The 13818-nt window shown below is 37.0% G+C and overlaps 2 protein-coding genes across 2 annotated transcripts in view; both read right to left on the reverse strand.

The window, feature by feature from the left end:
* The window catches only part of LOC102133967 (olfactory receptor 52P1-like), a 28865-nt gene extending 18896 nt beyond the window's left edge, over window positions 1–9969 (reverse strand). Inside the window, exon 1 of the mRNA XM_045371407.3 lies at window positions 9783–9969. Within this exon, the coding sequence (XP_045227342.2) occupies window positions 9783–9851 (69 nt within the window). The 5' untranslated portion in view covers window positions 9852–9969. The remainder of the gene's footprint in view (window positions 1–9782) is intronic.
* LOC102134377 (olfactory receptor 52D1-like) lies at window positions 6955–7624 on the reverse strand. Its single transcript, XM_074014528.1, has one exon. The coding sequence runs from the start codon at window positions 7497–7499 to the stop codon at window positions 7062–7064; it is 438 nt and encodes a 145-aa protein (XP_073870629.1). The 5' UTR covers window positions 7500–7624; the 3' UTR covers window positions 6955–7061.
* Window positions 9970–13818: the final 3849 nt, after the last annotated feature.

The raw sequence follows: 13818 nt of genomic DNA on the forward strand, positions 1-13818 counted from the left end.
AAAATTTAGGTAGAAATTTTAAAAATCTGTGAAGTAAGTGAAAACAGAGACAAAACATACAAAAATCTGTGATACAGCAAAAGCAGTGTTAAAAGTTTATGGTGCTAAATGCCTACCTCACATATTTAGATTTCAAATTAACAAGCCAAAACCAAGAGGAGCTATAAAAATAAAAACAAATTAATCCCCTGAAGTTACCAAAAGTAAAGAAATACATTTGCAAAGCAAAACTGAGTGAAAGCGAGACAGAAAAATTCATAAAAGGAATAAACAAAACCAAAAGTTGATTCTCTGAAAGGCTGAATAAGATTGATGGACCACTAGCTAGATTAGCAAAGAAAAAATAAAGATCTGTATTAGTTCATTCTCATGCTGCTAATAGAGACATACCCCAGATTGGGTAATTTATAAAGGAAAAAGGTTTAATTGGCTCACAGTTCAGCATGGCTGGGGAGGCCTCAGGAAACTTACAATCATGGTGGAAGGGGAAGCAAACATGTCCTTCTTCTCATGGCAGCAGCAAAGAGAAGAATGAGAGCAACGAGGGGGAAAAAGCCCCTTATAAAAACCAACAGATCTCGTGAGAACTCACTCATTATCAAGTGAACAGCATGGAGGTAACCACCCCTATGATTCAATTACCTCCCACTGGGTCCCTCTCACGACATGTGGGGATTATGAGAGCTACAATTCAAGATGAGATTTGGGTGGTGATACAGCCAAACCATATGTAGATACAAACAAATGCAATCAGAAATGACAAAAGCAACATTACAATGGATATCATAGAAATGCAAAAGATCCTCGGAGAGTATTATGAACACCTCTATGTACAAAAACTGGAAAACATAGAAAAAATGAATAAATTCCTGGAAACAGATAACATACCAAGATTGAATCAGGAAGAAATTGAAACACACCAAAATTGAGTTCCAAATGGAACCACTAATAAAAAAACAAAACAAACAAACAAACAAAAAACCTACAAACCAAAAATACCTCCAGACCAGAGAGATTTACAGCTGAATTTTACCAGACATACAAAGAAGAGTTGGTATCAATTCTACTGAAAATATTCTAAAAAAATCAAGGAGGGACTCCTTCCTAACTGATTCTATGAAGCCTCGATCACCGTGACAACAAAACCTGGCAAAGACACAATGAAAAAGGAAAACTATAGGCTAATACTCCTGATGAACACTGATGCCAAAATCCTCTAGAAAATACTAGCAAACCAAATCCAGCAGCACATCAAAAAATTAGTTCATCATGATCAAGTAGACTTCATTCCTAGGATGCTAGGTTGGTTCAACATATACATATAAATAAATGTGATTTGCCACATAAACAGAATTTAAAAAGAAAATGACATAATTATCTCAATAGGTGCAGAAAAAGATTTTAATAAAATCCCACATTCCTCCATGCTAAAACCCCTCAATCAAATAGGCATGGGAGAACACACCTCAAAATATTAAGAGTCATCAATGACAAATCCACAGCCAGCATCATACTAAGCAGGCTAAAGCTGAAACCACTCCCCTTGAAACTGAAACAAGACAAGGATGCCCACACTCATCATTCCTATTCACTCTCATCATTCCCTTAGTACTGAAAGTTCTAGCCAGAGGAATTAGGCAAGAGAAAGAAATAAAAGGCATCCAAATAGGGAAAGAAGTCGTCAAATTCTCTCTTTGTTGACAATGTGATTCTATACCTAGAAAATCCTGAAGACTTCCCGAAATTTCAATTAATTCTATTGTGAAAGTGTTTTTCTCTTTCCAAATTAGGATTTACAAATTTTGATGACTGTTTACTTTTCACATTAAATAAAACATATTTATGTTTATGTTCAAATATAGACACAGAAACTGTATTTATGATATACATCATGGAATAAATAAGAGGCCTAAATATTAGTGGCTTCATTTTCAATAATATATTCTTATTGCCAGAATGATTACAGATTAAAAATTCTTAAAAGTTAATTACGTGTTTTGTATCAATTGGGAATTTACTTCTTGATTTTGATAATGCGGGTTAACATGATACACTGACTGGAGTTGTTTAAGCTTATCATTGACATATAAGAACCACTTTTCCTCACCTGCCACTTATTTATTTTCTACAAATAATGGTAAAAGACGAAACTAGATATTTTAGAAACACCAGAAAAATAGTAACATTGATTCACACTGGAGAAAATTTCTCAAGTACTGTTAACAACCAGCAAAGCAGTAAAGCCTCAAAGGATTGATTATTACATACATGTTTCCAGCTCACAATGTAATTGGCCCTTTTCAATGAAAACTGTTAGTTAAGTACATACTTATTGGAACCTTAAACTGAAGATTTTTCAGGATCTTCCAGAAGCAGATGACCCTTACACGGCAAGGTTAACCCGAAATTTTCTAATTAGCAGATGATGGTGTGAAGTGTACTTTCTCATGCCAAGACAACAGAACAAGATTAACTTTTTGTATCTCTGTTCTTTTTTTTTTGTCTTATTGCTAAAATTTTTTATCATCTTAATTTGATATATCTTAGTGGTTGCCTAAGGGTTTCTAAATGCATTTAAACATGTTTTAACTGTAATCACAGCCTAATCTCATAATGTGTTTCTCTGCTATTTAAAGCAAAATAATACCTGGATAGGGCTGGGGTTGGGGGGCATGTGTGACCACAGCTGTGTGACCACAGCTAGTCCTCTGAATGCTGGATTTGTCATCCCCCAAACAATTATTAACTCTTCCTTCAAATATTCAAGAAGACAGCTTTTTTTCCTCAAGTTCCTTTTGGTATCATACTTTCCTCACGTCACTGACCTCAATCGTTAATATTTTAAATATTAGGCCGGACCTAGAGTCAACACAATACATAAGCTAAATTTATTTCATCATTTGCAGTATATTCAAGGTCAGTAGGGGTAGTGACAAATATTGGGACAATTTTTATTACAGTAGTGAGTATTTTCATGTACTCTCTAGTCTGTTTTATAGGTTCGATGTCATTCCAAAGATAATTTCCTCCTTTTGAAAAAAATAAAAAATTGTTCCAATCTTGTGGTAATAAATGATACAATGACAATGATGTTTGTGTTCTAAAGGTGGACTTCTGTGTACCTGACACACATAAATCTCTCTTGTAACAAAGGAGTAATGCCTACAGATTTTCAAATATTTAAAACCTATAACCTTCTAGTGAACTGTATTTTCCCAAGAAGAACATCTAGATGGACTTCCAAAATGAGTAGGTATGGGTTAGTCAGGAAGTTCCTGGAAAGGGAGCTAACTCCCTCTTCCTGTCCACTGTCTCAGACTGCTCCTCCCATAGTCAGAAAAACACTAACCATTTTCTTCTTAGCTAGCCAAGGAGACATTTGGCACATTTAAGACCTTCTGTAGTACCCATGCAAATACCACCTTTTAGGTGAAACAGTGTGGTTAAGCTAAAGGAAAGCCTCCTGGATCTCAAAAATAAACTGAAATGGAATTTGATTATGTTTTTATGTGGCCTGAGTTTGGTGATCTAGGTCTCTGGTTCCATAGCCTACTACATAAACTATGAATCATTGATTTGCTGGTCATAGTCTGTATGGCATTTGTTCAGTACAATACAAGACCAGTCTGAAGTCTTAAATACTGCTGCATAGTCATTGTCATATTACGTTATTCAACGATTATCATTTAACAAAAGAAACATGCAGGACTACAGGCTGTTTTCTGAGCAACCTTCTATCAGTACAATTCTGACAATGGTTAACTGGAATGCACAAATTAATGTGTTGAAGGCTGTTTTCATCTGTTTTTGGCCAAAAGGGGACAATGAAAGATTAAAAAAATAAATCCACCAGAATTTAGTACATGTTGTTCCCTGTTGAACATAAACAAAGCCTGAAGAATGTGAACAATACAGACAGGCCATTCTGTGACAAAGTCTGGAAGAAGACTGAGAGAAAGCCAATCAGAATTACTCTTCTTGCTAACATGGGTAACTGCTTTTGCTTTACCAATGTTAATTCTAGCCCACTTTTGTTCTCACATTTCCTAGATTTAGAAACTATTGATATACAATTCCAAATTACCCATATTGCTTGACCACATCCAAACTGGAATCCTCCCAAACTTCCAAGATCTCTCCTTAAAGTTATCAAGCACAACAAGTTCATATCATATAAGAATCCCCTCCCAACTCTTTTGAGTTACCCAGGGGCTCTTTTGGAATGCTTTCTTGCTTGCTGTAGCAGGATTAATAAACCTAAGTTTTGAGTATAGATATATTTCCTGTTGTCTTAAGTGAGTTTTAATAACTTCCAACAGAGGAGATAGTCTTCATAGTTGTTTAATTTTTCTTTCCTTAATATGTAAGCAGCAGCTTTTTATAATTAATTTTTGATACAAAATTTTCCATAGAAATGGCTTACTTAGTCAACATGAGAACCATGAGAAGATGAAAAAATATTCTCTCACCGGGAGCGGTGGCTCACATCTATAATCCCAGTACTTTGGGAGGCCAAGGCAGGTGGATCACTTGAGGTCAGGAGTTCAAGACGAGCCTGGCCAACATGGTGAAACCTGTCTCTACTAAAAATACAAAAATTAGCTAGGCGTGGTGGCGGGCACCTGTAATCCCAGCTACGCAGGAGGCTGAGGCACAAGGATGGTTTGAACCTGGGAGGTGGAGTTTGCAGTGAGCAGAGATAGCGCCACTGCACTCCAGCAATAGAGGGCACTCCTGGGCAATAGAGGGAGACTCAGTCTCAAAAAAAAAAAAAAAATCTCACGTTATGGACACATGGCACCTTTTTGCTTCAGCCCAGTGGAAAAAAGGGTCTAGAATTAAGATGAATCCATAAAATGATAATTACTTCAGTGTCCAAAATATCATTATTTAACATATGCATACTTTCCTCTTCACTCCCATGGTATCTTTTATACTATATCACTGAAAATGCCATATTTTGTTGTTATTACATTATTTCCTCTCCTTCTAGATTGTGGGTTTTCTAAAGTCTGACACTGGGCCTTAGTCACCTGTGAAATTATATTATCGTCTAGAATATAGTTGATCCTCAAGAAATATTTCTGAACAGATGTTCAACTATAAGAAAAAATAAATGAAGAGTATTTCTAAAGTTTCTGCATAAGGTTTTTCTCTTCAAGAAGAAGATTAGAAATTTCCAGGCATGAGTAGAAGGAGAAATGGGGAGTTATTGCTTAGTGGTTACAGAGTTTCTGTTTGAGGTGATAAAAAGTCTTGGACATAATGGTAATAGTCACACAATATTGTAAATGTAATTAATGTCACAAACCATACACTTACAAATGGTTAAAATAACAAAGTTTATGTTATATATATTTTACTATAACATAATAAAAGAAACTGTGGTCTCTGTTTATAGGATCCTATTTATCAAACACCACATTACAAACTAAGTTAACTGTGGGTGGGATCAATCTCAGACTCTTAAAAAAAAAAAAGAAACTTAGATACTGAAGTTGAAAAGTAGAATGAATGCCTTAAAAGATCAAGAGTTTCTGGTAATAAGCACTATATGATGAAAAATTGATGCTGGAGAATATTATTGCGTTACATAGGAGAATAGACTGGTTACTCGCATTTATTTTTTCCAAGTGGGGGAACATCAATTCTTGTGGAAGTTAAGCCTGTGCTAAAAACATGCCAGCCAGCTGTTTGGGGAAGGTTTACTGTCATCCAATTAGTCTGGATAGCATTAACAGGCAACTCAATGTCCTAGGCACCCTTGTATACCCAAAGTGCTATAGACTAATGGAGGAAACAAAAGGTTAGATCAAGTTCACAGTGCCTCTCAGAATAATTTACATGATAAGTCCATCACACTTAAAATGCCAGGAAAAATGCAAAGGTCATCAGTCAGGAGGTGACTATATTAGCTACAAAGTGACATTTTTATTATTATTTTATTTTAAGATAGGGTCTCACTCTGTTCCCTGTGCTGGAATGTAGTAGCACAAACATGGCTCACTGCAGCCTCAACCTCCTAGGCTCAAGTGATCCCCCGCCTCAGCCTCCCAAGTAGCTAGGACTACAGACACATGATACCACGCCTGGCTAAATTTTTAATTTTTTGCGGAGACAGGGTCTAGCCATGATGCCCAGGCTAGTCTTGAATTCCTAAGCTCAAGCAATCCTCCCACCTTGGCCTCTCAAAATGCTAGGATTACAGATAGAAGCCACCACATCTGGCCAAAAGTGACATATTTTGGACTACTTCCTTGAGAAACTAATATGATGGGGTTCCTATGGAATTATGTGCTTTCAGACTTCTCCCCCTGTAGTCCTCCTCATGTATTGTCAACCTAATCCTTGGTGTTGAGTTCTCACAGCAATCTCTGGTCTAGGCTGAAACTCTCACTGAAGACTCTCCTGGTCTAAGAAAATGCTGGCAATAATTAATTTTGTGTGTGTGTGTGTGTGTGTGTGTGTGTGTGTGTGTGTGTTCTCGATTCCTCAACTCTAGCATATGAGATTTCACTACATGGAGAGAATAACTCTCCTTGCCTTTTACTTTCAAGTGAACTACATTGCCTTTCCCTGGAAATATTCAATACCTATAGGCCCATTAACAGGTCACAGGATAATTTTATAGAAAAATGATATTCTGCATATTTAGCAGGTATAGATGGTTTCTCACAAATACTTCAAAAACTCTCCAATAATACATGATACTGGTGTGCTAGAATTAGCAGAAGTAGAAACCTCTAGTCCAAGGATAAGAGGTGCTAAAGAAAGTAAAAGATTAATTATAACTTTTTCCATTAATCCTCTGTGCATGTAGAGAGTATAGTTACCTCCTCCTCATAAAAAAAAGCCAAATAGTCTCAGGCGAATCTGTCTAGTGTTGATGCCTTAGACCAGGGGGTTGAGAACAGGAGGCCCAAGGAGATAGAGATTTGCAAGTACAATGTGGACGTGAGGGGGTACTTGGTGGCCAAAACGGTGAGTGAAAAAGGGAAAAAAAGGGCAGGAATATAGAAAATAAGAATCACACAAATGTGGGCTCTGCAAGTACTAAATGCTCAGAGCTGAGCATCCTTAGAGTGCAAGCGCAGCACAGTCAGCAGGATCAGGAGGCAAGAGGAGGCAATGAGGACCACATCCATGCCAGTGATTGAAAGTGCCACAGTGAGACCGTAAATGGTGTTGGGCTTGATGCTGGCACAGGCAAGCTTGGCTATGCCCGTGTGCTCACAGTAGGTGTGGGGAATGATGTGACGTCCACAGAAGGGTAAGCGTTCAGTGAAGATGACAAAGGGGAAAACAAAGAGAAGACCATGAATCACACATGCTACACCAACCTTCCCAATCATGGTGGCATTGAGGATGGATGCATAATGAGGTGGACAGCAGATGGCCACATAGCGATCAAAAGCCATGGCCAACAGAACAGCTGACTCTGTGGCAAAGACTCCATGAACAAAAAACATCTGGGTGAGGCAGCCATAGTAGGAAATCATGTGAGAACTAAGTCAGAAGATTGTTAGCATTTTGGGCAATGTAGACAAACAAAGTACCAGGTCAGTGATGGAAAGCAGGCACAGGAAAAGGTACACTGGCTCGTGCAAAGTTCTGTCTGTCATAATGATGTGCAGGATGGTACCATTTCCCATCAGAGCAAGGACATACAAACATGTTGGTCTTGCATCCCTGGGATTTCAAACAGAATAAATGTTGAAGGGTTGAGGGCAGTGTCATTGGGGATAGATGCAGAGAACATAATAATGCAGAGAACAGAGGCCTTATTTTCCTAAAAGTGGTTAAAAATAAAATAACGTCATCCTAGAAGCCATTTCTTCCTCTTAATTATTCATTCAATTTCTTGCCTTTCTTCATTCCCACCAATTTTACTCAAATTCATGCCCTCCTCACTTATTGTCTCTGTTATTAAAATAGCTTTGTCACTAATATGTTTACTTCCAGGATTTCCATCTTCGAGTGGAGCCTCTGCATTGCTGCCTAAATATTCTATCATGTGAATATAACCAACTGTAATATAAATATGATCTCTCTACATTTATGTTGTGCAGACTACCTTACATTAACCTCCTCTGTTCTACCCTCCACCACTTTCTATCATGTTCTGAGCTCTGAAACATTGACCTCTATGGACTACATGAACAGGTTCCCTTGCCTTCTCACTTCTGGCTGAATTTGGCAATAGAAAACACCAACAAGAGATAGGAGGGAGGAAGAAAACAGTCAGATGTTTATTCCTTCAGTATTCTCCCAAGAAAGCTGTTGCAAGCTAATGTCATCCCTATCTAAGTCTTCTCTGGCTCTGGTTCTCTCTGGCAATCATATCTTCCTCTTGTGTCTTTAATCCAATGGTTGTAATAGTGCCTACTGCTACTTAACCAATATCACAAGCACTTGTGGTTTTCTTACACATAACCACACCTTTGTAAATGGTTTCTGTATTACATTCGCCTCAAATTATTTCAGTGTGTAATCTGTCTCTTTCTGGGGGTCTGATACAATTGCTCTTGCTAACTAGCATTTTTTAGCACCACATTTCACCATATATTTCATGTTCCAATTATATATGCATCATGAAGTGTCTAAAAACATGCTTTCTTACACCAGTATTCATTTTTATTTGGTGTTTTTCCTGCATAGAAGGGCTGTTTTCATTTGGTCACCTGGATAGTTCCTAACAGTCTTTCAAAAACCAGCTGAATACATTTTTCTCTTTGAAGTCCTTCTATAATCCCTTCTCCTATGAAGAGTGAACTGTGCGTCTTCAGAGTGTCTCACTTTGGAAATATAAAATTGTTTAATAAGTATGTATATATCTCTCTTCCCATTACACTGTGAAATTTCTGAGTCTCGTTTTTTGTTCTCTGTATTCAACATCTATGCCTTATATACATTAGGCCAACAAATAACATTTAATAAACAATTAATAAAAGATTAAATGCAGTAATTAAATTTCTTTTCTTTTTTTTCTGGAGACAGAGTCTTGCTCTGTCGTCTAGAGTTCAGTGGTGTGATCTTGGCTTACTGCAACCTCTGCCTCCCGGGCTGAAGCAAGTCTCGTGCCTCAGTCTCTGGAATAGCTGGAACTACAAGCATGCACCACCATGCTCCACTAATTTTTGTATTTTTAGTAGAGGAGTGGTTTCACCATATTGGCCAGGCTGGTAATAATTGAATTTCTTAACAAACTTGGGTAAGTGACCATGTTTGCAAAATAGTGTTCCCTCTTGGGGGCCTTCCTTATGAATCAGACCAGATCTTCCCTTGCTGGATCTGTGATTCCTCCCATGTTCTGTTCATCCTGTATGTTCTAATAGGTGCTCCTTATCACCTCTGATTCAGTACTTAACCTAATCTGTATAATACATTTATACAGATTTATAACCTAATCTGTATAATACATTTATACAGATTTATAACCTAATCTGTATAATACATTTCTATCTGTTTTTTAATTAATCCTAGTCTGTTTTCCCAGCTTTAGAATATAATACTTTAGGGTAATGATACTTTGGGACCAGTAAGTCCAATAGCCACACAGTGTGTGCTGCAGGAAATACTTAAGCAGATAAAGCATGCCATGGGAAGGAAAGAAGAAAAGGAGAGACTGGGGATTTACAGGTGACTTAAATCAGGGAGTTTCTCAGAATGCCTGCTCTGTGGTTTGAGGTTATGCCAATAGAAAGAAAAATAAGAAAATAGGAAAGAAAAATAAGAAAAAACATCTGGACTCCTGTAGGTGAAGTCAGAACCATCACTCTTACCTTGTTGAAGGCCAGTCTTAGAGGTTCAAAGATTCTTGATTCTAGAAGGGATATTAATGTTAACTTCATCCAGTCATTCTCACCTAAAAAGAATTTTAGAATGTGGAAGAACCTAAGATAGGATTAAAGAGTTCTATAATAATTATAAAGAATATCCTTGTTTTAGGAAACAACAGACACTGGGACTTGCTTGAGGGTGAAGAGTGGGAGGAGGGAGAGAAGTAGAAAAAATAAGTATTGGGCACCAGGCTTAGTACCTGAGTAAGGAAATAATCTGTACAGCAAACCCCTGAGACACAAACTTACCTATATAACAAAACTGTGCATGTACCCCTGAAGCTAAAATTTAAAAATTTTAAGAAAAGAATATTTTTCTTTTAATCTCCTGCTCAATTGAATATAGTGAAAATAAACTCATATAGCATTTGAACTCATATAGTATTTATTCATATGAATAAATTCATATAGCATTATAAATTTTGTTTTAGTAACTGTAGTAAGCATTTCTCGTATACTACTGCAAGTTTATACTAACTTTATATTAATGGTCACTGTAAATTGTACACATAATAACATTATTACAAGTTTTAATTACTTATAAAGTTATTTTGTTTACTTTAACTTGATACATCCTCAAAAATTTTTTAAAAATATGAATGCTTTTGGTTTCTGGCAATATCTAAGTTTTTTATATTTTCCTTTTATTTATTTTACTTTATTGATAAACCAATGGAACATAATATTGTCACCTAGTTGGGAAGTAAATTACAAAGCATATGTAGTTCACTAATTATATAGTGTTGACTCCCAAATGTAGTATCTTGTGAAAAATGATTACATGGAAGTTGCTTATACATCTCCAATGACAGGGAATCATTTAGTGATGTATAAGTCTGCCTTTTTTGAGGCAGCCATTCTCAACTTTAGACTTTCTGAGCTTAAGAATGCTTTTCTTTTTATTGAGTCAATGTCTATAACCACAACCCACATTAAACACTATGATTTCTCTTCATTGTCTTAAGCTTCCAATTTTATGTTCTTTCAAAGGCTGCTTTTTCCTTTCATTTACTTGTCAAAATATTTTTGACAAAGAAATATTATTATGTACCAGTTATTCTTCTAGATGTTTGAAATACACATTGAAGAGTAAGAACATACATATTCAACGATCTACTAAGTTTATAGTCTAATAAGAAGACAAAATTAATCAAATAATTCCCAATACATGCATAAAATGCCAAATTGATATATGCTATGATGAAGAGTTGCATGAGACAGTTTCTACTTAGGGCAGGCTTCCCTGAGAAAATGAAATTCATCTCTAAATCTGAGTCTTCCCCAAATGCTTCAAGCAACTCTTGTATGACTTGACTCCTGAAGCTCTCCTTCTGTAGTCTAGTCTGAAAAATACGAGATCAGGGCCTATGTTCAGACCTCCTAGGTTCAAAATATTGCTCTATTACATTAACTTGCTAACTGTATTACTTTGAGCAATTTCCTTATTCCCCATAGTCCTCAATTTCCTATTATAAAATTCAGACAATACTTGATAGAGTTTAATGGAGATTTAATTGAGAAAAAGCATGTGAAGTGTATAATACAGTCTCTGTAACTTCATAAGCACTAACTAAAATATTCGCTGTGATTTCTCATGATTTTGAAATCTCTGAGTCCCTTTCTCTAACTATGTACTCACCTCTCAAAAGAGGAAACTGCATTTAGTTCCTCAAGTTGAAAAACACATAGGCTTGAGTCCATAATACAAGGGTGAAGACAGTATGGTTTCAGTCTCTTCTAAGTCAAATACTCTCTTCAAAGATCCAAGACTGGTCCTCAGCTGAATGAGGTGCATTCTCGCAGGATATGAAATGAGATGGCTCCCCAGTAATCCCAATCACACCAATATAGTACTACATTGATGTCCACTCATTAATTTCCTGTGAGGTCAAGGAACTATTGTGACATTGTGAGGTTCTTCAACACAAAAGGAGCCAGTGTGTTCTATGCTGCCATTAAGAGCAGAGTAAGGATGAAGGAATGCTTATCTAATTAAAGGAAGAAGTTCTGTTAGTGTGTTTAATGAGGCAGTCACCTGACTTTGCCCTGGATAGAAACAAACCTAGGAATGCTGCAGCAAGGATTTCTAGCTTAGCAGTCATCAAAAGTTTCTGCACACAAAATTCCAGGATTACTTACGTGGAGGAAATGAGATTTGGGGGATACCAGGTATGCTCAGAAACTGAGAAGACAAGAAATCAGACAGATACATTTTTGGAAAACACTACTAGGGTCCTATCTGTTCAGGTATAAAGTTACTAACAAATACATATAACTTCACTTCTGCCTGGCTAGCCTGACAGATACAAGTGAGATTAAGATGCAACTATTGTGCTTCACTACAGTAACCATTTTATTATTTATATGTATTGTATAACATCATGTTTTATACCTTAAACATATGCATAAAAATTATTAAAAAAAAAAAATTCAGACTCCATCATTGTTTTAAGAAAGTCTGCTCCAGAGATCTGACTGGCTTGCCTTGAGCCCATAATGAAACAGCAAGAGACTAAAATCTCTAACTGCAAGAAGAGGGATTCAAGCGCAAAGCAAAGGATTTATTAATGATAATTTGGTACACATTAAGTCTACTCAAACACCTGAGTGGCCAGGAATGGTAGCTCATGCCTGTAATCCCACCACTTTGGGAGGCTGAGGCAGGCGGATCACCTGAGGTCAGGAGATTGAGACCAGCCTGACCAACATGGTGAAACCCCATCTCTACTAAAAATACAAAAAAATTAACCAGGCGTTGCGGCCCACTCTTGTAATTCCCAGCAACTCAGGAGGCTGAGGCAGGAGAATGGCACGAACCCGGGAGGTAGAGGTTGCAGTGAGCCAAGATCGTGCCATTGCACTCTAGCCTGGGTGACAGAGCAAGACTCCATCTCAAAAAAATAAATAAATAAATAAATAACCTGAGAAATTCAAGGAACTAGTTTCTATAATGGAGCCAGGGAAAAGTCTGGATGATCTCCAGAGTAGCCAAATACATCAGAACATCTGGATTGTCAATTCTCTCTTTACCTACCTCTGCTCCTGGCTTCACAGAACAGTCTTCAGCCTTATTTTCCGCCTACCTCATCCATATAATGCTCACCCCAGACTCATTAGTCAGCAGTCATGGAGAAGACTGGACAGAACACAAGAGCATAGTTCCTGAATCTGAGGTCTTCTTGTTGCATTTACTCCCACCCTGGGAAGGTTTTTTTGGTCAAGAGAGGCTGTGGCATGGCTCAGAGCACCGATGGTCCAAACTGCTAAAAACAGTGGTTAATTTGCAAATAAGATCTCTGGGGAGACATATCAGTCATGTCAGGGTCTTCTTTTAAAGGCTAGACTTTTTTTAAGGCAGGAAATGCGGTCACCATGGTCTTGCACCAAGGGGTTAATAGCTGCCTAACTTTTAGACAAAATTTGTAACCAAATTGTGCCAGATTCTTGGGGAGAGCAATTCAGGGAGAAGGAAGGAAACACGGAAGAAGAATAGTGTCGGAAGACATATATCTTGGATTAGAATTTCTACAGCTTTTGTTGTTGTTGTTGTTGTTGTTGTTGTTGTTGTTGTTGTTGTTGTTATTGTTGTTGCCTAATCCAGTATCACATGTTGCCTATTATTGAAAAAAAGCATCACTGTGTCTAATCTGAATTCCTCCAGGTTGATCTTGAGCCTGATTATTTATTTCACTTTAACATTCTTATGTGTTTATTAGGGTAAGTCATTGTCTTTTTTTCTTCATCTAATTATACCAGATGATAAGCTACTTAATCAAAGGTACTGCTAGTTACTGTTTAGTGTGAGGATACATGCTTTTCCCATAATCCACTGAGGAAATGATATATTGGCAGTTGTTGATATACAAGTCAGGAGATTAAAGAAAAGATCCACAGTGGAGAGACACATTTGCTAATCATCATTATAATGACAATATCTAAATGAGATTAAAAGAAAATGAATGCCTACAAGAGCACTGGG

Source organism: Macaca fascicularis, chromosome 14 (assembly GCF_037993035.2).
Source record: "Macaca fascicularis isolate 582-1 chromosome 14, T2T-MFA8v1.1".
Lineage (NCBI taxonomy): Eukaryota > Metazoa > Chordata > Mammalia > Primates > Cercopithecidae > Macaca > Macaca fascicularis.

Excerpts from the sequence above, each read along its gene's own strand:
- LOC102134377 (XM_074014528.1), bottom strand. The coding sequence starts at position 7,499 with ATGATTTCCTACTATGGCTGCCTCACCCAGATGTTTTTTGTTCATGGA.